The sequence below is a fragment of the Gadus macrocephalus genome, chromosome 13 (assembly GCF_031168955.1).
Source record: "Gadus macrocephalus chromosome 13, ASM3116895v1".
In the NCBI taxonomy this organism is placed as follows: Eukaryota; Metazoa; Chordata; class Actinopteri; order Gadiformes; family Gadidae; genus Gadus; species Gadus macrocephalus.
The window spans coordinates 14,096,433-14,123,328 of record NC_082394.1 but is presented as its reverse complement, the minus strand read 5'-3'; the positions used below and the strand labels follow the sequence as shown (position 1 = coordinate 14,123,328).

The following is a 26,896-nucleotide window of genomic DNA, read 5'->3' as shown; positions in this document are numbered from 1 at the left end:
GGTTTTGATTTCCTCCCACCGCTACGACGCAGCTGTCTCAGCGCACGAGGAGGTCTGTTCCCTCTTACTCCCTGGCGGAGGGTTTCACATGACCATCTGAAATAGGTTTGCGTCCTAATACACGTTAACAATAGAAATCCTCTGCAGACAATTGTGGCTGACGCGTCCCTACGTATGTGTGCAAGACACCTCACACCCCCCCAACCCCTAATATTAGTGTTCTTATTTTTGGGTGCAACCTCCTTGAAGCGGTCACAGCTTCCCCCAGTACCCCGGCGAGGGGGGCCGTTATAAAGAGTAGACGTGGCCTCATGTCAACTCCCTCATCGGTAGATAGCGAGTGGCATTCTGGTGTGCGTGCGGACGACACGTCGATATTCAATTAACCCAGGCAGACGGCGCCGCTGACCGTTATCGATGCCTCGTTCGAACCGCGCACTCTCTCCACCACACTTAATTACACTTCCTGTTTTTAAAAGTGTCAACAAGTAAACAAACAAACACACACTAACCGCACTCATCAAAAGTTGGTGAGAGGAAGCCACAACGTCCACTGAGGTACCCAATGGTTCGTCAACTCCTCACTCGGAGGAGCTCCTTCCTGGCTCCTCCCCCTCTTCATCGAGGTGGAGAGGGGGAGGAGCTGCTTCCTGGCTCCTCCCCTCTTCATCGAGCTGGAGAGGCATGGGGAGCACCCTGCATGTTATGGGCGGAGCCCGTTGATGCATTCCCAAAGTATTTCTCCCTGTTGTTGGTGTGTATCTGGGCCGCGACCCGGCTGTTGACCCTTAAATCATTCATTTCCTTGCATTCCACGCTGCAGCTCTTGAAAGCCTTGTCTCACAGAGCTCATCACCGCCATTGGCGGGGCCGCCCGCCCCTATGCAGCAAGCCGCGACTGTCATTCTTGTTTATGGGAAGCAGTTGTGTTGTAATAACAAGGAGCCTGCTTTCCCTTCATCCAAACCTACGGCTCCAAGACGGTTGGCCCTCTGAGCCACGTTAACCCTTGTGACTGGTCGTGTGTGTGTGTGTGTGTGTGTGTGTGTGTGTGTGTGTGTGTGTGTGTGTGTGTGTGTGTGTGTGTGTGTGTGTGTGTGTGTGTGTGTGTGTGTGTGTGTGTGTGTGTGGAAGGCCTTGTTATATTGACGTCTAATGAGTCAGAGACAAGCAGACTATACAATCATCCGGGAATGTCCACTGTGGATTATCATGTGAAGATCACTTAAGATGATTCAATTACTTTGAGCAAGCGCTTGAAGATTTGTAATGCTAATTAACCTCTAAAACCTCCCACTTTTGCTTCACACACAAAACATAACCTTTTCAACGTTTCAATTTTGTAATTATTATTCCCCTGCCAATAATCCCTGTCTGAATTTAATCGAGAGGAGCAGGAGGGTAGGAAAAGCCTGACAGGAAACTTATCACTTTCCGACCAACTTTGTATTGCACTCATTGCTCTAAAGTGATTAGAAGAAAGCCAATTACCTTCATTGCGCTACACTTCTAAGACTCCAAAAGTACCACAGTACAGGCCGTGATTAGCATCCCTAGCACAACCCAATGCGGTGGCAGAAGTTGAACCACTACAGTGGAAACTTTAATCCAACCACCACCACCCAATCGTTTGTTTGTGTGTGTCTCTCTCCTTCTCTCTCTCTCTCTCTCTCTCTCTCTCTCTCTCTCTCTCTCTCTCTCCCCCCTCCCTCTCTCCCTGTTATCATGTGAATACCAACAAATACTGAGCTGTAATCAACGAAGCTGCTCGGATGGCAGCGTCTGAACGATGCGTCGCTCGTCTCCTGCACTTTGCTGCACGTTCCCTGAAAGGACATACCTCTGAGACCTGCCTTGAATTGAAATGTCAGTCCCAGGAGATTCTACAGCTGTGATGGCGTCTGCAAGATATGACTAAATGCATCTGATTTGATCAAAACAAACATTAACCTATACAAATATCTCAGACCTGGAAGTCCTCATGCTCTTCTCAGATAACAACGCCCTGCAAAGTGGTGGATGCAGCTGGCTATGTGCACAGCTTTCAGAATAACAGAAAGTGAATTATTATGGGATGCTTTTTTAATGTCAAAGAAGATGGCGAGGGATTGTCACTGGTGTTTCACGCATGTACTCGGTTATAATTCACCATGGCGGCCCTTTTTGTTGGTCCCCCCTATTGGAACAGTGTGTTTGTTGTCAGCTAAGTTTCAGCTCTCAGAGTAGAAATGCTTCCCTCTGGGCGGGCCACAGGCTCCACCCCCCCACCCCCACCCTATAGTCCGATGCGGGGGTGAGCTTCCCAGAGACAAAGGGACGAATATATTATGGCATGAAAAAGCGGGGGGGGGGGGGGGGTTGGAGGGGGCTCGGTAGTTAAAAAGACAGCGGGTGTGTGAGAGAGGGTAGGAGTGGGGGTGTCCGCGGGGGGAGAGAGAAAAGACGTAGAGCATTGGTCGAACGCTCGCCTGACCGTCCAACACTTCTGCCTTTTCGTTTTTTTTCACCCTTTTCTTTTTGAGATTGGAAACAAATAAAGTTGAGGTAGAGGTAGAAAAGTCTAAAGAAAGAAGTTTTAGGGCCCCCCCCCCCAACCCCCGATCCCTGCATCCCGCCTCCCCGTCCATATAAAGGATTGCTCGCTCAATAGGGGTGTGTGTGGGGAAACACACAATGTGTGGAGAGTTCCAGAAGAGCAACTCGCTCAACTCCCACCCAGCCTCTCCTCTGTCCTCTCATTTGCCCCCTCCCCCTGGTCCTCCCGCACATGGTACAGTCCATTTTAAAGGGTGCATGTCATCTCCTGTGTGTGTGTGTGTGTGTGTTTGAGGGAGCGAGAGAGAGAGAGAGAGAGAGCGAGCGAGCGCAGGGTCCTCTCTGAGAGCAGCTGCTCACAGTGCATTCTTCTCGACGGGAGCACAGCACACTTTGCACTCTCTCTCTGCTTGCTGGGCGGCATCTCTCTCTCTTCTCCCCCCACCCCTCTCCCTCCCTCTCTCTCTCACTCTCTCTCTCTCTCTCTCTCTCTCTCTCTCTCTCTCTCTCTCTCTCTCTGTTGCTCTCCCTCTCTCTTGCCTTCACTGTCTTTCACTCTCCTACGAACTCACTCACTCTGCTTTTCCCGCGCTGACATTTTCTCTGCTTCTCCGCTCACCCACATCACACACACACACACAAAAACTCACACAAAACTCTCACACACACACACACACACACGGTGCTCTGAGTCGCGTCGTGAGCCTCTACAAAATACGTCATTCTCCGGTGGCGGTTAACAGGTAGTAACCTCTTGGTTGTGGGGAACTCGGCCAACCAGGAAGGGGCAGAAGAACCGGCAGCTCCCAACCCGGACACGAGGGAGCCGGGACTAGGAGAAGGAGCAGTAGGAGGAGGAGGAAGAGGAGGAGGAGAGGACAGGAGAGGAGAGGAGGAAAAGGGATCTCAATCATCACCTCCTCACCTCCCCCCCCCCCCCCGCCCTCCACCCTGACGTGACACCATGCCGCTCTGTGTGGATTCCATCCTCAGGGGAAGATCCTCCAAATGATGGAGGACAACAAGCAGCTGGCCCAGCGTATCGACGGGGCCATCCGCTCGGCCGGCCAGGAGGTGACCAACCTGCGCTCCGAGCTGTCGGCCACCAGCCGCCGGCTGGCCGAGATGGGGGCCAACAGCCCGCCGGCCCTGGAGAACAACCACCACCACCACCACCACCACCTCCACCAGCACCACCAGCACCAGCTCCAGCTCCAGCAGCAGCAGCAGCAGCAGCAGCAGCAGCAGCAGCACCTGCAGCAGCAGCAGAACCACCACGATGACAGCCTGCACTACCAGAGTAAGTGAAGTGTCCACAGCTTGCCTCTTATGTGCTTTATGTGTGTGTTTGTGTGGAGGCGAGGTGTTTGGATGTGTGTGTGCGTGTGTGTGTGTGTGCGGTAAATGGTGGCAGCAGGGAAAAAGTGTTTTGAAAGAGATGGAGATCTGTGTGCGTTTGGGTGTTCAAACACACACACACACACACACACACACACACACACACACACACACACACACACACACACACACACACACACACACACACACACACACACTTGGTGTGTATGTGAGCGAGCATATGCTGTGTGTGTAAGTGAAAACAGGAACATGTGTGACTGCCTGGTTGATAATCAAGTGTGGGAAGTATTCAGGGAATGCGTGGCGGGGGGACTAATCTCATTCCACAGCTCTCCTTCCCCCCCAACATGACAGAGGAATGGGAGAGGGAAGCGAGAGCGAGAGAGTGAGGGAGAGATGAAAGTAGTTGGAAAATTATCCATCTAGCAACTAAGGACAACACTTATTACATACAGGCAGTGTGTGTGTGTGTGTGTGTGTGTGTGTGTGTGTGTGTGTGTGTGTGTGTGTGTGTGTGTGTGTGTGTGTGTGTGTGTGTGTAGATATGTGTTTGTGTCTGTGTGTAGGTGTGTGTTTGTGAGTGGACCACAGAAATACAAGCATTACAGCATTACAGCCTATTGTGACAGCTTTCAGGTGCTCTGTAAGAACTACATTTGGAACTTGACCGCCAAACTTGAATCTCCCCGACACTGTGTATTTACAATGTAGATGTCAGTCCCATTGTTTGTCTATCATTGGCAGTGTGTGAACGGTGAATACCAATAATTATTTCAGCGAGCTCCTCCTTCTGGGGTGGGTTCATTCGTATTGCTGTGGGTCCATAGCGCAGATAACCTGACTCACCAGATGAATTTCTTTCCACCTAGCTCCACTCATCCATCTGGGATCGCTCCCATTGGGCGGGATTTGGGGACCAGATCGAATGGTAGAGCCAATGAGGACCACCGGGCGGGATTTTTATAGATGTGACATAGCGGAGAAGGGTTTATCCAATCATATGCAAGTATTTTTGATAAGGCCCAGCCTTCTAAATCACCTCTCCAACGGATTGATCCCAGATTGATCAGTGGAGCTAGGTGGAACGAAATTCATCTGGCGAGAGTCAGGTTATGGCTCCGATGCCTCGGTTCTGGTTGGGAGTCTATGTCTGGGTTTTTAATGATTGGATCCTACATGCTAGCAACTCTAATTAGAGTCGGGGCTGCCTGAGCACTACCACTTGGCTAGGAAAAGAGGCGTTTTAGAATATTTGCCTCCCAGTTCTGGCGGCGTAACCCATGGAAAACATGGTTGCATTGGACTATTTATTGGGCATTGAAAGTGCTTCTCGTGCTCATTATATCATTTTGTAGTTAAATAGTAAATGAAAAATGTTGAATGATTCATGCCACCAGTGCATTCCACACATAGTTACTCATAGATACTCATTATGATTTACATTGCACTGCCTACGACCGAAGTGGCCCACTCGAGTGCTCAGAGAGGGGAGGCAGTCTTCCACCTAGGTCAGTTTGCATTCTCCCTTCGTCAGCTTTGGGACCTGGGGGGCGCGGGGGCTTATTGAGTGTCTGGGTCTCAGTGTCGATGGCCTCCTGCATTAGGCAGATTGAGCTGGACAGCGGCAGGTGATTTGTCTCTCAGGGCTTAGTATTGGTCCATGGGGGCGAGCGAGTGGCTCTCTTCTTCCCTGCTCGTTTGAACCCATGGAGGGGCTCCACTCATACATCGCGAGGAAAGTACTAGATACGGAACGCGGCTTTCGGTTGTTTCGCTTCATGCTTTTTGGTTCTACTCTCGACGTTTGTTTTTATCAAAGGGTTTGAACATGGTGTGCATCTTTCTCTCGTTTCCTCCCCTGATTCCTGATTTTGCCGGTTTACATGAACATGGCCTCATTGGCAAGCAGAGCTGACATTCCCACATTCCACAGTGTTGATGTCATGCTTCCTGTCCCCCGCCCCCCCCCCCCCCCCCCCCCCCTACCAAACCCACCCTGAGGACCGGCAAAGCTGCAGGTGACCGTAGGGTACGAGAAGGTCTTATTAGACAAACCAGAACCACACGTTGGGCCCCCCCCCCCCCCCCCCCATTAACTACAGCGGCACCAAGAACTGCTGCACACACACACACACTTGTGGACAAGAGGCTGTAACGCTGATGGTGTCAAGAATCATGATTGTAAGATGAAGTATAATGGGGGGGAGGGGGGGGGGACACACAACGAGCATGTCCACACAAAACACAAACATTGTTTCCAATGAAAGTGCACACACGTGGACACACATACATACACACACACACACACAAACACACACACTAAAAACACCCACACCACCCACAGCTCCCAGCTATCATTTCAGGGCTGCAGGGACCCCCTGGGGTATGCTTCCTATGTGCTGTCTGTCTGTGCCACTGCACTCTGCCTCTCACCCGGCTCCCTGACACTCCCAGACACTCACAGGTGGATCCTCTGGTGAGATATGACATGTTGGTGTTGGTTCTAGTCTCGTTTGTGTCAGACAGTCGGCTGGTTCCGATGTCCACCACATTGGAGAGATTAGGTGTCAAACACACGCACGCACGCACGCACGCACGCACCGCGCACACACACACACACACACTCCGTTATGAGTTAGTCCCTTGGTTGTCTGCCCAAGGCTGTTGCGCCGACAAGGTCTGTTAGTATGCACGGACCATTACACCGTAAAAACATTATACTGCAACTAAACGCCACATTTTTTACCGTCTTTGACTTCCCTGCGGACGCTGGGTAACATTAATGACAGCTGTCCAAGGCGGCGATAAAATCCATACCTTCTAATCGTCCTTGGAGTTTGACCTTTGAACCATAAACAATTGCGAATGCAGACGTTGAAGGCCTCCTGATGATCCAAGCAAATTAAACTTTCAAACGAGTGCGTTTGTTTTGTGCTGAGCATTTGTTTCGTCTTTTGTCTTGGCTTACTGTCAGCCTCGCCGCGGTACAGTGTGAGTTATAAATTGCTTTTTATGCGAATTATTTAGTACTTAATAGCTTATCTTCACAGCCAGAATAAAACCAATGTCAAGGTCCAGGGATGACCTGCTTCCTTTAAGTCAAGCCATTGACACTAATGTTCATCGCTAGGGTGACGGCACCCCATCATATTGACTTCTCCTCCTAACCCCTAGCTTTCAGGTCCACGCACTTCCAAAGAGATGGAGTCACTTTCCCCATGTTGTACATTTGAGTTGACGCAAGACTTAGAAATCGCTGCATTTCATTCGGATATTCGTCAGGAAAAGAGCTAGCTGCAGTGTTATGGCCATCCTGCCTGCAAAATCAATGCTCGATAATCCTGTTAAATTATTTATACTTGTCGACTATCAGTGCCTTGCAGTCGGGGGGAAGGGGGGACAGAGGGAGGGAGGGAGGGAGGGAGAGAGGGAGGGAGGGAGGGAGCGAGCGAGCGAGAGAGAGAGAGAGAGAGAGAGAGACATCCTCCTGAAACGGTCTTTCTTAAGTCATCCATTTATATAATGGCTTTGTTGAATGCAAGAGAGGGGAAGCACTCTGTAATAAGAAAACAGAGAAATATGGGCTGAAAACAAGACAATATATGCTTTAGGCTACTTTATTTTTGTGTTTTTGTTCCACTTTCTCAACGAAGGAATTACTGATTGAGACTAGTTGTTTCCAGTGGGACCGGGTAGGATATCATATTTCCTTACGCACAGCTAAAATGGTGCATCTCTATGTTGGACTCATTTCCGTATCCACAATAAATACCACCAGAATTGACACAGGTTTATTTCCATGCTCACAGGCATTGTCTGTCTAATGAGTGACAGATAGAGGCTGAGTGGCAGTGTTGTAACGTTGTCACTTGGGCTGCTTTCCTGTACCTTAGAGACATCCAGATAGGTGGTAGTGCACATTTGCAGCTGTGTGTTTACTTCCACCAAGGCAGCAATGTAGCGATTTGTTTTTTTCTCATGGAGAACCGTCCTCTGTAGTCTTCAAGCATCCGGGATGAGCATTGATTTGCCGCTGGCTAGACAACAGTACGTATGAGCAGGGGGGGGAAGCAATGACGAATGGATGAACAACACTTATTTTGGGCGTTTTTAGTTTTACTGCGAGGAGAAAAAAGAAAGGAAGGGAGGAAGCAAGAAATGATCATCCGCAGACAAATGAACGAAACGTCGGAGCGCGGCACTGTGGACCTCAACACTGCAGTGGTATGTCATTCAAAGCAGGATGTGATGAAGGAAGGGCCCCATGTCTCCCCATCTGGCCTGAGTTTGCCAGAGGCCCCAGCTCTCTCATTACCTCATGGTGCTCAAGAGCAGGCCCTAGCAGAGGCTGGGACCGCAGCGTCCAAATACAGGGGCCCACCCCTCTCTCTCTCTCTCTCTCTCTCTCTCTCCCTCTCTCTCTCTCCCTCTCTCTCTCTCCCTCTCTCTCTCTCTCTCTCTCTCTCTCTCTCTCTCTCTCTCTCTCTCTCTCTCTCACTCTCTCTCTCTCTCGCTCTCTATTCTCTCTCTCTCTCTCTCTCTCTCTCTCTCTCTCTCTCTCTCTCTCTCTCTCTGTCTCTCTCTCTCTGTCTCTCTGTCTCTCTGTCTCTCTGTCTCTCTCTCTCTCTCGCTCTCTCTATCTCTCTCTCTCTCTCTCTCTCTCTCTCTCTGTCTCTCTCTCTCTCTCTCTCTCTCTCTCTCTCTCTCTCTCTCTCTCTCTCTCTCCCTCTCTCTCTGTCTCTCTGTCTCCCTCCCTCTCTCTCTCTCTCTCTCTCTCTCTCTCTCTCTCTCTCTCTCTGTCTCTCTGTCTCTCTCTCTCTCTCTGTCTGATTCCCCAGAGACCACCCGCCTTCCTGTTAACCCTCCGTATGCGGGGAGAGCAACATGCCTTGTGCCTGCTGAACCTTCCTCCACATCCCAAACGTCACCATCACAAACACATGTACCCCCCTTCCCCTGCTCCCCCCCCTCCCCATCTCCCTTACACACATTCCCTGCCTGGCCTCCCACGGCCACTCCCTGTCTGTGGTCAATGCAGCGTAAGAGGAAATGTGTAACAAACAAAAGCCAGGACAAGCTATACCCCCCTAACCCCCTCCACCCCTCCACCACCATCATCATTGCATCTGACTCTTCCACCCAATTCCCAACCAATTCTCTCTCTCTCTCTCTCTCTCTCTCTCTCTCTCTCTCTCTCTCGCGCTCTCGCTCTCGCTCGCTCTCTCTCACTCTATCTCTGTCTCTCTATTTCTCTGTCTCTCTCTCTCTGTGGTCTGATACCGGCGGTAAAAAATCAGACTACTAGACTTGTGGTCGGCGTTACTCATGCTACGATGATCCCTGCAAAATGAGTTTGCTGTAGTTGAACGGTGAGGAGGATCACAGTAGGAGTACGGTCACTGTATTATGGCAAACGTAGCGCTGTGGGTAAAACAGTGCTACTGGTTCGAATGGGAGTAGAGACAGTCTCTATTCCTACTGTATATTCCATTCATTCCATGTAGCTTTTCTACACTGTATTTTGAAACATCGACATCAGCGTCATCGAGCCGTTTGACGGACGACGTCAGTGTAAACTAGCCTCATATGTTTCCACGTTTGCAGCTACTCAGGAAGCAATCGCTGATGGGGCGTTCTGGTTCTCCATTACAGCGCTGGCAGGCGGTATGGATGGATGGTGTCTGACCCTGCTGTGTATCAGGTCCCTGGACAAGCAGGGGGGAAAGTGTTGTCCTAAAAGACAGCTGGTGTGTGGTGGCGCAGCGGTGAACCAGATGGCCCTGTATCCACACTGCTGGCCATGGAAGCGTCCACCTGAGCCACGACAGGCCAGTCAGACACAAACTCTGGCACGCAGTGGGAGGGGGCGGAGTTAGCGACCCGGTGGCAAACAGGCAACACTTAGGCTCGAAATTTCCATTTTAATTAAACACTTCCCTGAGGGGGTTGGTTAAGTTGATTTTAAGGAGCGTGTAGGAGTGCTTTTTTTTGTGAGATGTACCATTAATGGGCTCTCCATTGTAACCCTCGATCTGTATGATGGTAATCAGCCCAGCTAGAATGTCTTGTTATGATAATAACATTCTTCAAAGCTGAAGACGTTAACAGAGCTTTTCACATGAAAGATTTTGGTTTGTATTGCAGTCTTCTTTATTTTTTTAATAAACTGTGATTGGTTTGGAGCTCCCTGCGTTTAGGCTATCGTTTTTTTTGAAAGATACGACTCAATTCCCCTGGATGTGCACAATGCTCATTTCCATGGTCTGTTTAATACAGACGACCTACAGACGACATTATTATGGGCGCCCTTATCTTAATATTGCAAACACCCTTTTTCTTTTATCATGAATGGAAATGGAATTAAATAGAAGTACAGGAGATGAGATAGAAAGAGAATGTCCTATGTTTCATGGGGGTGCCTGGTGTTTATCACCCTTATATTTCACAGCGTGGACTCTTTTATGGATCGGGTTGAAATATCACTTCCTTTTTTTACGACATAGTGAACCCGGTCTTCATCAGCTAGTGCATCTGGCCTGGCTCATGGTCAAAGCCCACTGCAGCATAACCCTAGCATCTAGCTAACTAGCAGACAAGCTCTATTTTAGAATCAATGGGAGGATTCAGAGCTAAGAGCAGGGGAAGGGTCCAGGGCTGCAGGCCTGAGACCCGGTACATAACTAGCATCTACCTAACCAGAGGCTGTGTAGTTACCCCCTAGCCAACTAGCAGACCGGTTTTGATTCTCTGCTTTTGATTCAATGCAAGGATTGTGAGATCAGCCCAGGGGGAGGGCCTGCGTCTGCAGGCCGTGGCCTCCGATATTAATACGAGCAGTGTTGACCCTGGCCTGACCTAGCACTGACATGATACATAAACCCACTGTGAGTGAAGTGGGAGGGGGTTAGGAAGACCCTGGGGGGATGAGTTCTTCTAACCACGCCCACCAGGACCATGTCCAGACACACTGTGGACCAAGAAGACTCTTTGTATTTCGTTCTCAGAGATAAGAGATGTTTTCCCGACAGCTTGTTTGACACACTTTTCCCTTTAGCGGCTGCTAGCGAAAGGCTTGTGTCTGGCGTATTGTAGCTGTAGCCAAAACACTCTACCGGAGACCCTGATAACGACCTGGGTAAGAGTCCTGCTAACATCTCACTAAAGCATGAGTGCTGCCAACATAAGGCCCTCTCTTTTTCCTTAAACTGCCAAGTATCGACGATAACCAACTATTAATGGATTTTTTTGAAGTTTTGACGAGCGGCGGTTGAGCAGAGAGAGAGAGAGAGAGAGAGAGAGAGAGAGAGAGAGAGAGAGAGAGAGAGAGAGAGAGAGAGAGAGAGAGAGAGAGAGAGAGAGAGAGAGAGAGAGAGATGGTACGCAGTGTCCTGCTCCTCCTATTAAAATGCCTCATTGGTTCAGCAGCCGAGGCTTTTATGATGCTGCTGTTACTCGTTTGTCGCCGAGCACAAGCGATGGGCGCAGGCGTAGAGTGAAATGAGTTTTGAGGAAGCGCAGAGCCCCCTTCGCCTGTGACCAGGAGACGCAATGCTTCACATTCCAACATAGAGACAATAAGCAGAGGTTTTCGCCGCCACCGCTCAGTGTCACCGGCATCGGGACGATGGTCTTCAAGGGAGGTGCCTGAGCAGCAAGAGCCCAACGCACCGTCCCTCTGCTGTAGAGGCACATCACCGCCGACGATCGCCAGCAAAAATGGCTGCACACGTTCACCACTAACACATCATCGCACTAATTATTATTGCCAGCACTTTTACTGCTTATGAAAGCAATTATATGGCCTGCGAGCAGAAATTAATTTTGGGCATAAATGGGCGGAGCCACCCATAGCCATCTAAAAGTGGCTGAGTATGTCTTACCTGAGCAGCGTTTATATTGTGTATATTTCCTGGTCTGTTGATAGGCTATGTGCTCAAATATTGCTAATCCTCAAGGCCCAGGCTATGGTTTACTGCTCCTGGTGATCCGGCTTTTGTTCATAAAAACACGAAGAAATATGTTTTGTTAAAAATGGCATGCTGCCTTGAGGTGTAACAGGTCAGGGATAATGTAAAGAGAGACGGTCGTTGTCCCGAATTAAACCCTGTCGGGGATGGTGATGAAATTGGCCGTTGAATGGTTTGAACTGTGCCCATAGCATTGTGAACTCGGTAGCTTCCTTAAGTTGAACTTTCTCAGCGTTATAATTCACGTATAACTGAAGATTGTCATCGACGGTCAAGTGAGACAAGTTGATGAGTCTTCTTTGTGATGTAGACGTCAACGTTTCTTTCCTTATCCATGTCTTATTTATATGTTACTGGCCATCAAGTACGTTTAATCGTTGGAATTTTGAACATCAAATAAAATACCAGGAAAATAACTTTGTGAGCCCGAAAGCAAGGGCAGCATTTGTGCCTACGGGGCGTCAGTTACATTCTGCTTCACATTTTGTGTGCGTGTCGTGCTATAATATTGTTCTTTCAAGCAGAGAAAATACTGCACGTATGTGAAGTGAAGGGCTCACTTAAGAATCGGAGTGCACGGGTGTGTCAGCTGTGCGCCCGCACATAGTCATCGTTGCTCGTGATTTTTGCCGGTGTTATGCCGCCAAACACTGCCATTTGAAACACACATATGGAAGAAACTGAATTTAACTACAATATATGTTATGTATGTTGCTAGATCTTGACCTGAATAGTTAACAAACTCTATATGGCGAACCCTATTCTGCTGTTGTAGAGTTCACTCAGAAGGCATCCAAGGCATCCAGTGAATAAACTACGCTTTTCAGACGTTATACTGGAACCTCAACTAACATACGTTGCTGCATAACTTTTAAACCCTGTGTTGGCACTATATTTGCAACATAAGTTTTAAATTACTATTTGGTTGAATCGGTCATATTCTTCTAAATTGTGACGTTGTTTTTGTCATCACATAGAGCTGTCAAAATGCCAAATTTCCCCATCTCAGGATGTTAGAGTTCTAAGACTTCCGTCTTAACGGCATCAGATGGCTCAGAACAGAGGCAAATTAAACTTTGTTTGGTGACACACTGCCAATTATGCTTGGAGGCACTTACCAATTAAACTTAAAGGAAAGTGGTTGTTTTTTGATACCTTATTAGAGGAAAATAACAAATAAGGCTCTGCTCCAAAACAATGTCTGACATGCAGTACAGTTTTTTTGTCAATTCCATACAAATTAAATTGAATTCATCCCCATGTTGTTTGTGTTGACACATCATTATCAAGTCCCTTGGCTACTTGGAAACTAACACCAGGCAGTGGAGCATTTCATTAAATCCTTTTGGTTCGCAGCCCGAAGGTAGTTCTGAAGAAATGTTTATTTCTTTCTGACTGAAGTAAATCCTACCCAAATATTTATCAGGTGGCAAATTTCACGCATTCATCTTTCTTTCCTCCTGGCACCAAAGCTTCATATGGCTGCCTATAAATTAATTGGTCTGTTTTGCACTATTTTCTTCCCCAGTCAATGTGAGTGATACTTTTATCTGTCATCTGTCTGCCGGTATCTATTTGCTTCATTACCTTGTTTAACCTCAGACCAGAGGGGACTCAATACATTCTTGCACTTGGGCTTAGGGAAAAAAAATGATAGTGGATTTAATAGAAAGCTGTGTTGATACAAATATACTTTTTTCCCACCCATCCTATCCTAAATCAGGCCAATCTTTGGTGATTTTGTAAGTTAGAAGGAAGAACGGTTGTTTTCTAATTACATCTCTCAAACGCCCACCATGTCTTTCTAATAGCAGACCCAGAGCACAGTTTATTGCCATCATTGCTCCCACTGGTTTGTTTGTTGATGTCTGAATCCTGTTGGCTTACGACGATGTAATCAGTGAGTCACCTCAAAACTCTATCTTGTACACGGAAGCCGCCACTGTTTCAATCATTTCAAACAACGATTTAAATTGCCTTCATCTATTCCCAACTATAACCGACATTCGTGTTTTACTGAACCTAATAATGTATCACATTGTTTTGCATGTTGGCCAATGTTTTTTTTTATTATTTGCCAGTTTGACATTTTCTGTCTAAGCCGTACTGGCTATTTCATATCGTGGACGACAGCTGCATACACTGGACACAAGTGCTTGAATCTTCCAAACTGGCAACTCAACAATACATTCCATTCAGCAATGGCTACCATTACTCGTAGATGGATGGTTTTGGGAAACGGGGGGAGGTTTCAAACTAACGGGTTTCCCACAAATTCCCCTAATAATTAACTTCTGCCCGAGACTCCGCTCCTCTTGCCTCCAGGAATGTGCCCGCACACCCCGAGAACTCTCTGGTCCATCCCCTACCAAGACGCCGTGTTGGAGACGCCAACGGACATTCTTTTGTTTTGAATGGAAATATCATAAAAACGTTCAGATCTGCTCTGCATTGGAGGCAGGGAATCCCCTCCATGCCTCACTGATGTCTCTTCTTGAGTGCCCATTCAGAGGAAAGCACTGCCGGCGATATTGTCACATCTGAGGGGAAGCTTTGTTGCAGTGTCTGCCTCCGTTCACTGCTTGTGACACACACACACAAAGGGAGGGCCAGGCCCAATATGAGCAGGGTGTGTTATTGAACCAGCACCACCTCTCCCCCCGGGGCCTGCCCTGGCAAAGAAGAGACGCCCGGCCACAAATACACTTGGAGAGGCGAGAGGAAGAGTGAGGACTGGTGGAGCAGAAGGATGGGGAGGGAGGGAGGGAGGGAGGGAGGGAGGGAGGGGGAGAAAAGGTTGCAGCTCCACCTACATAAATGGACCCTGTGTGCTGTGCCGCTGGAGGGAATCGATTTTGAGGTGGGTCCATAAAGCGCTTTGCCTCAGCGCTGTCCTAACAGTAGCATCGTTATGGTGTTATTAGAGCTGGAGCTGGGGGGGGGGGGGGGGGGTACTACCAGACCCGAGATTAATATTAAGCTGCATTAAACATACCTGCTGTTCTGCAGTTATATTATATTCAACCCCTCTAAAAGAGTGCCCTCTGTTATTCTAAAGGATCGGGATGGTGTCGCTGTACTTAATAGGAGGAGCATGTTGTACTGTGTTATTGGTTCTATGGATAAAGTTCAGCACCGTACAGAAAACGCATAGTTCTCTAGTTCACTGCCTGACTCAATATGATCCGCGTTGTGATGATGTCGCTCTTCAAGGCGAAATGTCACTGCTGGGACTGAATGTGAGAGTGCACCACAATTTAAAATGTACCCCGTATACATTTGGGAAATGATACTCAATACTATACTACGTTCATGACGGCCGTCTTGATTGTTCATCCCTGTCCTCACGTCGGGGTTTTCAAGGCAGCGCTATTCAATTTAGCGAGTCTGCAGTCTGAATACCGGAGTAATGTTTGGATTAAATCACACTGTATGAACTGGTCACGCCCGTAAAAACAGCGTGGAAGCCTTGGTTTTCACTGCTTAGCAAATACAGCCGTTTCATTTCAGTAAATCAATGCTAACCTCCTTGTGGTTGTGATTTGTGACCTTTTCAGGAAGCCAATGTAAGCCCAATGAGGATTTAAATAGTTCTGTGACCTACACACACGGAGCAACCTTTATGAATAAATGAAGGGCTGATGAGGGCACCTAGTGGGAGGTGTTAATTATCAGGCCACGCAATTAGATCATAGGATCCAATTATAGCCAGATGTATACGTGCTCATTTCATACCTTACAGCTTTTTTTCTTCTTAATTGTGCATGGTGGAGGCAGTGTGTCACTTTTACATTGGTATCTGCGGTCTTCCTCTGCATTTTTTGTTCTGTCAAGACTCTGTACCTTCATTTCTCTTCAGGGATTGATGGGGATTGAAGTGTTATCTCATATACTCATCTAAAGACCAAAGCATAAGCAGTGTATATTGTGGTTCATCTTTGATGGGGCAGTCCTTAGACGTAGGACGAGGACTCCATGATGTTGTTGTTTTTTATATACTGTAAACATTTTTCTGGTCAAATATTCAAACTTCTTAATCCAACGATGCATATATTCCTCCATCATTCAGAGTGGCTTTGGGAAAGTAAAGAGTGTAAACGTGTGTGTGTGTGTGTGTGTGTGTGTGTGTGTGTGTGTGTGTGTGTGTGTGTGTGTGTGTGTGTGTGTGTGTGTGTGTGTGTGTGTGTGTGTGTGTGTGTGTGTGTGTGTGTGTGTGTGTGTGTTTTGATGGCTCTTGTTTAGCTTGCAGGGACCTAAATGCTTAGGTGTCTTTGAAGTGTTGGGGCATTGAGGGCATGAGACACTAGAATGGGTTAACATAATTCTCAGCCTCATTGTAGTCATCAAAGCTCACTTCTAACCCCTTCTGTGTGTCAGGGATAACTTCAGGCACCTCAGACAATATGCAAAAATATGTTTGGGATTTGCTGTTTGTAAAAAAAAAACATGGAGGCTTTTTTAAGTTATCTGCCTTTCTTTGACTAATGGGAACCTTGGCATAACAATTATTTTTAAATTATAAATAAAAATTAAATGATCTATAGATTTTTTTTTTTTTATTGTTTCTAAAATGCCGTTCTAATAAAGCAGTTTGCTTATTTGATGAGATATCGGATTCTTGCACTTTTTGGGTTGACTCTTAATGGATGAAAGCACTTATTGTTAGTTGCTTTGGATAAAGTTTCAGCTAAAATACTGTCATGTGATGTAACATCTCAACAATTACAACACAGGTATTTTAGACAGAGATATGGACTCAAAGAACTATCTCGCAGAATGAAGCCTTGGATGTAATAATTGACAGGGCAGAGTGTAAGGGCAAAAAAATAAGAATCTCAGTGTATTTCAACAGAGCTTCTAGCATGAAATGAGGAGTGCTCCAGCGTGGGAGACAGAGAGAGATAATGAGTAGTGTGGTAACACAGGTCCGGACCCCAGACTCGTACAAAGAGCCTCCTCCATCACTGTGAGCGCGGGGTCAGGTGACGCGGTGCACGCAGACAGGGGGACTAATTGCTTTCTCTCTCTCCGAGACACTCCCCCCTCCCCCCCCCCCCCCCCCATCATGGGTCCGCTCCAGCCACACTGATTACATCCACCGATCATCACACAAACAGAGCCAGAAACACACTAAAAGCCCTTTGATATTACAAAGTACAAAATAAGTTAAGGCTGCAATGCACCTGTACTGCTCCGAGCGATGTTAATGGGTTATTTTGTTTTTTTTGCATTGGTACCACTCTGGCTGAATGGGGAGGGCTACAGCTGAATCATGTGATTGCAGCTGGCTGCTATCTGGTCCCTGCCTAGGCAGCTAGGAGGGAGGGAGTCTGAAGTGGTGCATACAATGCATGCCTAATGGAGCTGGCCGCTCAAGTGTGCACTCTATATTACCAGCAGAGCCATTTATATTGAATCGTTTCAGAGAGGAGAGAAAATAGAGACATCACAGCGTGCCACACTGTACGTTAAGCAGGTGGGAAGATAATGCTTCAGGATTGATTGCAGTTGAGAATAAAAACGATCAAGCAATACATTAGAAACTCTGTGGATTATCCGTACAACTCGTATCCCATGACTCAGTATCAGGTGTTATGAAACTGTATTTAATCTGTCAGACTATACTAATGTATGAAGCTAACTAGCTATCGGCTAGCGCGCTATATGTTTTAAACATGAATACCCCATCTGCCATTCTGTACCATGACCCTGGATGGGACTCGGGTGGGTGGGACTCTACCTTCAGTGGATTCAGCCTGACCAATAGAGGAGCACAGACAAGCCATGGTGAAATGTCAACAGCTTAGGACATCAGGAAGAATCTCTGATCAACAGTTGGTTTCAACTTTGTTTTAGTCCCATTTGAGTAAGAGTCCTTACAATTAGTTTACAATCTTGTACAATCCTACAATAATGCAGTAGTGTGTATGCATCTCTGTTGTGAGTAAACTGCTACCAAGGCTTTACCCATATTTACCACTTTTGTGACTGTCCGCAGTGGAATGTATTGATTGATATGAGATATATGTTCATAGCACCGCCTTACACAGATATCATTTAGCTGATATTTTGTTAAGTCATGCTTTACTCAGATATGTTGACACAAGTTAAGGTTTGGACCCATGATGTTTCCCACATAAGTGCAACAGGAAGTGAATGAATACGATTAATGATGTGAAGTTAGAGCCCCATTTTCCTTTTGGGGGCGCATGCTTCTATAGAATGATAAACTGCATCTTCTCCATGACCCTGACTGAGGAGCCGCCTACAAACCAATCCTAAAGACATAACCTATCATAACCCGACAAAAGGAGCCATTTTATTCTCATTTAGTTTGTTTGCATCATCTTTGGCGTTGTGTGACATTTCCAAGCAACGTAGTTATTTTGTTTGTCTACCATCTCGTTGATCTAAAGGCTGTCAGCTGCTCTGACATTTCTGGGGCAGTATCAGGTGTTGCAGAACAGTGAGCCGATGAAGGCTGATTAGCAAAGGCCAACGCCTGCATTGACTTTGCTGGAGGCAAATGTGTTGGTTTTTGTTGCCTTTCTTAATGGACCACCTTCAAACATAAACAGTTTGAGCGGAGGTTTGATCTTTGTGGTAGAAATTGATTAAACTGTTGTAATGGCTGTAGAATGATTATAATAACAAAGTAAATGTAAATGTCAATCAAAGTAATCAGAAAGTCTGTTCATACATTCTCTTCATCAGTTAGTTCTACTGATAAAGGCCAGTGTATAACGTTCTGTTGCATAGTTAAAAGTGAAAACTGGCGCCAGCAGCAACCCCACTCATATGATACCCTAAAGAGCAAGATATTGCAGATATTTATTCATCAAAGCACATTCAAGAAATTAGCTTTGTTCATCGTGGTAGTGAGTGGTTCTCTTTTGTTTTAAATAAGGAAATAAGATTGGAAAAGTTATTCCATGTTTTCACAATTCTACCAGCAGTGAAGCATCCAAACTCATTCATATTCAGTTGTTATTGGTTAAACTGTGTATTCTCTAAGGCAGCCTAGGTGTATGAAACATTTTGTTTTTATTATTAAATTTAGAAGGATTTATCATTCAATTTCCCTCGTTACAGAGCGTAAGCTCACTTTTGCCTTCACACAGCACTTAGTCACCTTCAATTCAATGTTACTCAGAATTGAGGTGGCAGCTCTCTTGAGAACATAATAAAGGAATTTATTATGTTAGTATTTGTGTGTGCGAAGGGAGAGATGCTGCGTTAAACGTTGTCTTTTGGTATTTGCCTGCAGAAATGTGTCTGTTCAAGGAGGAACCCAAGCTGGCACTGCAGGGATCAATGCTGACAGGCTTGTCTAGTTAATTAAGCAGAAAAGGCAGCCTATAGGGGGAGCTGAAGGTCTCCAGTCACTTCTCCATCGTCTCTTGAGATCCGACAACCCCTGGGATTCGCAGACACGGAAGAAAAATCCTGTCGTTTGAATCTTTTCATTATTTCCTCAACATATACATAACCCTGAATCTACGACTATGACTAATGGGGTTAATATTACGTGTGTCCTATAGCTGTTGTCATAGCGATGAACAGGGTCCAGATATTCCCCTGCTATCACATGGTGTCTCTCACATCGGCGGGGATGGGCATTGAGCTGTTTCTTCCTATGATTCCCCTCTGTCGTTGGCTGGCCCTGCAGGGCTCTGGCAGGCAGCACTTATATATCTCACAGCCCCTCTGGTCTTATTACTACACTTGGACTCTCCTGGGAGAGAGTCTTTGCAGGGCCAGCCCACGTGATCAGGGATGCAGCGCCAACTAGGGAGAGAGATGGAGGGAGAGGGAGATGGAGGGAAAGCGTGATGATGGAGAGCTGGAGGATGGGAGAGAGAGATGGAGGGAGAGAAATGGAGGGATGTAGAGACGTAGGGAGAGGGAGAGAGAGATGCAGCAAGAGATGCGGATGGGAGAGGAAGATGGAGGGAGAGAATGGGGAGAAGAGATGAATTAAAGGGAGAGACATAACGAGAATGGAGAGGAGGAGAGTGTCTACTGAGAGGGTGAGAGAGTATCTCTCTGTAGAGCGAGGGAGGTTAAAATAAATAGAGATGGAGAAAGAGGAGAGAGATTGATGGATAGGAAGATACCTATCTAGAGGTGAGCCATGGAGCAAGAGGGGGAAGTGAGAGCGAGGGGGAAGCGGAGAGAGTAATAGTAGTTGTTACAGTAGAGAGACAGGAGAGGAATCCTAATAATCAGAGGGAAAGGGTAATCCTTTGAGAAGAACAGTTGATGAGTTAAGGGATGCTGGGATTTAAGAGTTAGACGAGAGCCTGATGGATGAAAGCGGAGGAGACATGGAAGTTTCACTACTGTGGTGGTGGTGGCATATAGGAAGCTCTATAATGTGTGTGTGTGTGTGTGTGTGTGTGTGTGTGTGTGTGTGTGTGTGTGTGTGTGTGTGTGTGTGTGTGTGTGTGTGTGTGTGTGTGTGTGTTTGGAACTCTGGCTTTGCCCCCTCCTAACGCCAAAACTTCCATAATGAGATTTGATCAATTATGCGGCAAGCAACAGAAGCGGTGGGGTATATACTCTGCACTGTCCGATACATCAGAGAAAGGTCAGCTTCCAGGACATGTGGAGGGGTCTATTTGGCCGCAGCCTACTTAACCTTATTCTTTCTCTAAATTAGCATCCAAGGAGTGTAGAACAGCGATCAGAATTAAGATGAAGAGCCATGCCACTTTTAATAACATAATGTAAATAGATCCCACAGTGTGTACTTTATAACTCCTTCCTTCCCTCCTTAAGTCAACACAAAATGAGCATTAATATACTCAAATGTTTCATTACTATAAAAGCTACTCACTGTATTAAATCTTCATCCGAACAGAAAGCACACAGTTTCAACACCACTGCAGTGCAAGGCCTCTAGCAATACATCCAAGTGCTTACATCTTTAACCCTGTGAGTTTGCGTAACTTTGTTCACTCAATGAATTTCAGGCACATTTTGCCCCCCGTTATAGTGAGAGCTTATCGGTAGCATCTTCCTAGCGAGGGGCAACATGCTGTGTCCCCGAGTCTGTCAGCAGCCTCCACCACAGCAGAGGCGACTCCGTGACGGAGGCTTCATGTGCTGCAGGGAAATGTGGGAGGCGGTATAATGAGCAAAGGAACGCAGCGAACGTTGTGAGGTCTTTGCATGTATGGATACGGACGTGGGCAGAGCTGTGGTTAATCAAGGTGCCACTGACAGCCCTAGTCTTTTAAGCCGAGCTAAAGCGCTAATGTGGGCTGCCATCGTCGTCCCACTAATTGCAGTCTCTAGCGGTGGTGGACTGCAGCGTTATCGGGAGGCTGGAGAGACACAGTGTTTATTGAGGCATGATGGGGGAGGACATGGCAGTGCTTGGTCACTCTCTATTCAATGCTGTACACACTTTGGGCAGTATTCATTTCATTTTGTTGAGTGATGCTCACTAATGAGCTAAGTGCTAATTCAGTTCCATAAACCTGTCAGTGTATTTGCCAAAGGTTTTATAAGTACTCAAAGTCGCCTGTTGTTAACAGGATCCGAAAAAAATCTACCTCTCACAAAAAAGGCTACAATTAGGCTTACAATCAATCAGAGTTCAACAAATCCACAGTTCACTTTTCACTGTACCAGGGGGATCAAATGGGTTTTTTTCTCCATCTGAAGATAAGCATGACTGTATTTTTGATGCTACCACAGCAATGTGTAAAGTGACCAATGGGACTGCACACCTCAAAGGGGTCTAAACAGGTCCCGAAATACACCTAATATATATCAATCAATATCAGTAAGTCACACCAAAGCCACTATAGCCATTATTCAGAGTCAACCTGGGGTTAAACTCCTTTTTAGCCATTGAAGCCTATTTGCCCACTAATTTAGTCCATTTACTCACATTCAAATCGAAGGCCCCTAACAACATACCATGTGATTGCATCATCAAGTCCAGGTGGTTTGGCATGACATCCAACAACATTTGCAAAGTCAGCATCAGGCTGCAGCCACGCCCCCTTACCATTTCTGAGTGATCCAAACCACATCCCTGCTGGATCTAGGCCCACCCTAACCTGTTTTTCTTGCAAAATATGTGAGGTTATGGAACAGAAGGCACACACTGATTGTGGCTATACAGTGTTAAAATGAAAGAGAATTGCTTAGAGCTGCTATATTTCTGTGATGTATCCTCCAGCATCGTAATGTTCCCCACATACAGGGGAAACATGGCCATCAGGGGCGGTATGCCGCGCTGTGAGAAGATCGGCAAAGCGTTTCCCGCCTCGGACGTTCCACCCGCCGCACAAGCCCCTTCCTGACACATGATAATTTTTATCCCCCCCGCCCCCCCCCCCCCCCCCCCCCCCCCCCCCCCCTTTTTACAAAGTACACAGTTGGACTTAGTGAAGGACACATTCTGGCTGTCAGTAGTGTGTCCCGGGGCCCAGAGTGGAGGTGGTGGAGGAGGTGGAGGAGGTGAGGAGCGGTTTGCCCTGAGAGGTCCTGTAGGAACTTGTCGCGTCCGATGGCGGTTAAAAATGCAACAAGACATGTTTTGACTGTTCAGAGGCCCGAGGCACAGCTTGACTTTATGTTCCCTCCCTGTCTCGCCGTGCATATGCTATGCACACATATAGAGTATTAGACTTTACCAGAATGACACGGAGGAAGAACAAGGTGCGCTGGACCCTTTCAAAGAGCCGTTGCCTTTCCCAACACTGCGTAACACGTCTTGCCATCTGGTTTGAGTGTTTATATTTGCCCGTGCGCTGCAGTGACAGCAAAGCGTGAGATAAGGCTTGCTATATGGGGCCGTTGTACACCGCCTTGATATTCGATTCTGTTTGAGGAGCAGCTGACAGAGTAGCTGACAGGGCTGATTCTTATCCGGACCGCCTTCCCTGCCTTTCCTACAAACGCCTTTTTCCACAGCACGGTGAATGTTGACGTCGTTGAAGGTCTATTATTCAAACCGCTCCTCTCCTCCCTGGATGAACCCTCAAACCCCTGCCGTGTCTCACTAGTGTCTGCCCCTACTGTACTCGCCCGGGTGGAATAGACATGTCACCTGACCTATGTTTCCTTATTCAGCGTGCTGATCAGACCCTTGGAGATGTGGCTTCTTCGGCGGCACCAGTGCGTTCTTTACATATTTCATTAACAGGTTATGCTCTTGCTGTCTCTCTCCTTTGAAGACGTTTGTGCTCTGAGCCACGCACCTGTTGGGTGAACAGTGAACAGGTGCCAGGTACTAGCATGAAACGAATGCTGATGCAAGTTGCATAAGAGGTGTGGCCCGGTGTTCAGGAATGGTATTTCACCCCAGAAGGTCCCATGGCGTTGCAAAGCTCTTTTGGGTTTTAAAAATACAATTACATAAGGGTAATTAAGTATTACACAATATTTGATGTTCAGGGGCCTCAAACACTGTGTCTGTCTGTATGCCTGCATTTATTTCTGTCCGTCTGTCTGCATGTCTGTCTCTTGCTCCCTTCTCGGTGCTTGATCATTGCAAATTGCAGGCCCTGTGGGGGGATGGAGGTCAGCCAAAAGGTTTCACATTTTGCAAAATGTCCCAAAGCACTGTGAGAATATTAACCAATCAGGCCTGGCGTGGCACGGCTGTCATCACAGCTGTCTTAACAAAACACAGAGCGGGAGCTTTGGCATAAACAGCCCTACTATTTATTTATTTAGTTGTTGTTTTTTTTGTTAGCGTTGGATTCCTCCCAGGCAGACTTTCCTGCTTAATCTTAATCTGACCTCATCTTGTCCACGTAGTTTGCAACAGCCTTGGGTTATGTTAATGAAAGGGACCAGTCCAGCTGTGGCCTATGGCATCCACCATTTGTGTGCGTATGTGTGCGTGTGTGTGTGTGCGTACAGATATGCGTGCATGTGTGTGTGGTAAATTTATTATAATCCGGCTCAATGTTTGTCGGTTCCCTGAGTCATCACGATATATTTGAATATACTTCTGGTTAATTTGCTTTCATTTTCATTTAGCTCAAATTTATGCATTTACCATAGCAACAAAGAACAAGTGCTTGTACTTTTTTCACATACTTGACTGGAACATGTGTTTTCACTTTGGCTTCCTGTGGCACTTCACCTGTTGACAGTTCGGATGTGTTTCTCTGTGGCGGATAGAACAGTTTCTATCTGAGAAATGTCTCAGTTTAGAAAAAATTCTAAACTGTCAGCTTCTATGAGCGCTACACAAGTTCAACCAAACTTCAAACCCACCAACATCCCCTTTCAGGAAGGAAAGATTAACTATTGTACAGTTGACGCTGTATAAATCTGCCTATCCAGCGGTTAATCTAGTCATTATCCAGGCCATCATTTTAAACCAGTTGAGCAGCGTTGATGATGTTATGAGTCATGGATCAACTGCTTTATACACCGCGACACTGAGCAGTAGTGAAGATGATCTGGTTTGTAATGCTCGCCTTAAATAGCTTATCAGCTCTGCCTGTCTATCTGCTTAGTTGGCATGTCACCCCAAACACACGATTATTCACCAGGCTGAACCTACAGAGGTTAGTTGGAATGGAATGAATGGAATAATGATGAATAGGAACAGGTATTATCCAGTGAGCTTAGCGTTACTCATCGGGCAGGGGTGGTTTTAGTTTGGATATTAGAATGACTTTATAGAACCACTCCCTTCTGATAGAACTGCCACAAGTGTAGACTTTATAGACTAGCAAATATAATATGGCTTCCTCTTGCTTGAAATTAGACTGGTATCCATACATCCACCGTCATCAAGCTTCCTATTGGAGAATCAAATTCCCCCTTGCTGTAAATCTCCTTTATGATACATTGTTACTAGCATCACTTAAGCATCCGCAAGATTGTTCTCAACGTCGCAGGCCAAATTTTCTCACGTCCTACATGGCCGGGAAAGAAACTGTTGATAAAAAGTAACTCTGTCCAAAAAAGCACCAACAGCTGTCTGCCATTTGCCACGGCGTATTAGGACTCCACGCCGCTCCACATTCCGGTCTCCTCAATCACACTTTCTACCCTGCCTTGTCAGTCCGCAAATACATCAGGATAAATAAAGGCATGCGCGGATACAGAACGACAGAGAGGGCGAGAGGGAGACAGAGAAAAATGCTGAGGTGGGTGCTACATCTGCTGCGACAATGGCAACCCAGCAGGACATCTCTCTCAGCCAATCGCTCCTCATCGGTGGAGAGGATGTGTCCCTGAAGGTGGCTGTTTATAGCACCTTGTGTCCTCAGGGCCGGCTGCTGTCTAACGCCAACGCTGGTGCCGCGGCCGTGGCGGCAGCAGCGCAGAGGGGCAGTGAATCACAGCAGCCTTGGTGCTATAGCCGGCTCTCTCAGGGATAATGCCCCGCCATGACTGCAGCTATTGATTTGCTGTGTCACCAGCAGCTGTTATAAATACGGGCTGCCAGGCGATACGTCCTGCGATGGCTCAGCGCCTAGCCGAGGCGTTTTTGAGATTACTGAGGAGGTTTTTCCTGCATGTTTTAGGCGGGATAAAAGAGATGCCACACTTTCTTCGCTGTGTTTAAGACAATGAAACAACTGCAGTTTGTTTGAAGTCTAGAAGTGGTCCTGCTCTCTTTGTTCAGCAATGGAACACAATTCTTTAAGAGGGTGGTTTTGTGTTGTCCTTCTCTTCCATCACGCCGTCAAAGATTTACCTTCTGCCTCATCAATGCTTTGAGCGCCAGAGACGGTAAACAAAGGCCATCAACGGGGGGGGGGGGGGGGGATCTATGCAACAGCGACATCAGCATTCCATGGGTCTTTGGATCTGGATGAGGCAAGCTCTCTGTGTGTCCGCTGAAACAAACTACCGCAGCGAGCCCCCCTCTTTAGCTCACATATATTCTGAGCAATGCCCTCTTTTTAACAATGCCCCCCCAAAAAAAAAAAACCAGTGCTGTACAACCGACTCTGCCATTGTCATACACGTGTCCCATAGAGGTGAGAGACATGCATGCATTCACAGCACTGCAGGGTGGCAGCTGTCTCTCCCTGCCTTTGTCGTGCCCCAAAGGTAACCCCCACACTCACACTTCTTTTAGTGCTGGATCCGTTAAGTGTTGGTCATTTGAGTGGCGTTACTGTGACACTCCATTTAGTAAGTTTCCCTCTCGCTTTCATTTTGCTCTTTCGATTTAAACGCATGAAAGAAAAAAAAATTGTTGCACAGGCTTTGATTTGGGCTCGTATGTTATTGTTCTCCAAGAGGAGATATACAGATGCATAGAATATATTTTGATCAGAATGCAGCTTTGCTATCAGCTTTTATCTCCTCAAGATGATCTGCTTCATTGTATCACTTCTAGGTGTATTAATTATCAGCTTCTGACAAACAATATGTTCTTTAATACCAAATACTGAATTCAACACCTACCTCCTATCTTTTCATAACATAACTCAGAACGCTAACACAGTATTTCACAAAGCCACACACTGGCACTGTCGACTATTACTGAGTAATGAGTCACGTTGGATTTTGACCACGGGACTCAAAGCATTCTCCATCACAATTTTTTTACCAGAACACCTGCGTGGATTTGTTTGGGCGTCAGTGAGTCAGAAGGACCCTCGACGGCCAGACGGAGGCCATATCATTGGGCTGCGCCGTATCTGGGCCCCCACACTGTGGCCGGGCTCCTGCCGCAGTGGGGCGTTTGATACGAGGGCCTGACGTCTCCTGGCCCCGGGGCCACCCGAGACCCTGTGCCAGTGTAATTACGGCTTGGCCGGACGGATGCTACAAACAAGCTGCCTGTGGGCCACAGATAGCAGCCCTCCAAAAATGAGTACTCTCCCACTGGATGGCATATTCGCCGAGGTCACGTATTTCCCTGCGTCTGCCTCCGTCCTTCACTCTGGCACGCTGCCGTCTGTGTTGGGGGGGGGGGGGGGGGGGGGAACTGAAGACGCAGACCAATCAGGACGAGATAAAGTTAGAACTGTGCGAAATCCGCAACCCACACCGTAACGCCATCCGGGCGGTCGCCATTCACGGAGCAGACCAAA

General features: G+C 47.1%; 1 protein-coding gene across 4 annotated transcripts in view; it reads left to right on the top strand.

The window, feature by feature from the left end:
* The window catches only part of kaznb (kazrin, periplakin interacting protein b), a 105,850-nt gene that overhangs the window by 34,861 nt on the left and 44,093 nt on the right, over positions 1 to 26,896 (top strand). For all 4 annotated transcript variants that reach the window (XM_060068749.1, XM_060068748.1, XM_060068752.1 and 1 more), the window contains exon 4: positions 3,529 to 3,835. In XM_060068749.1, coding sequence (XP_059924732.1) covers positions 3,529 to 3,835 — 307 coding nt within the window. The remainder of the gene's footprint in view (positions 1 to 3,528; positions 3,836 to 26,896) is intronic.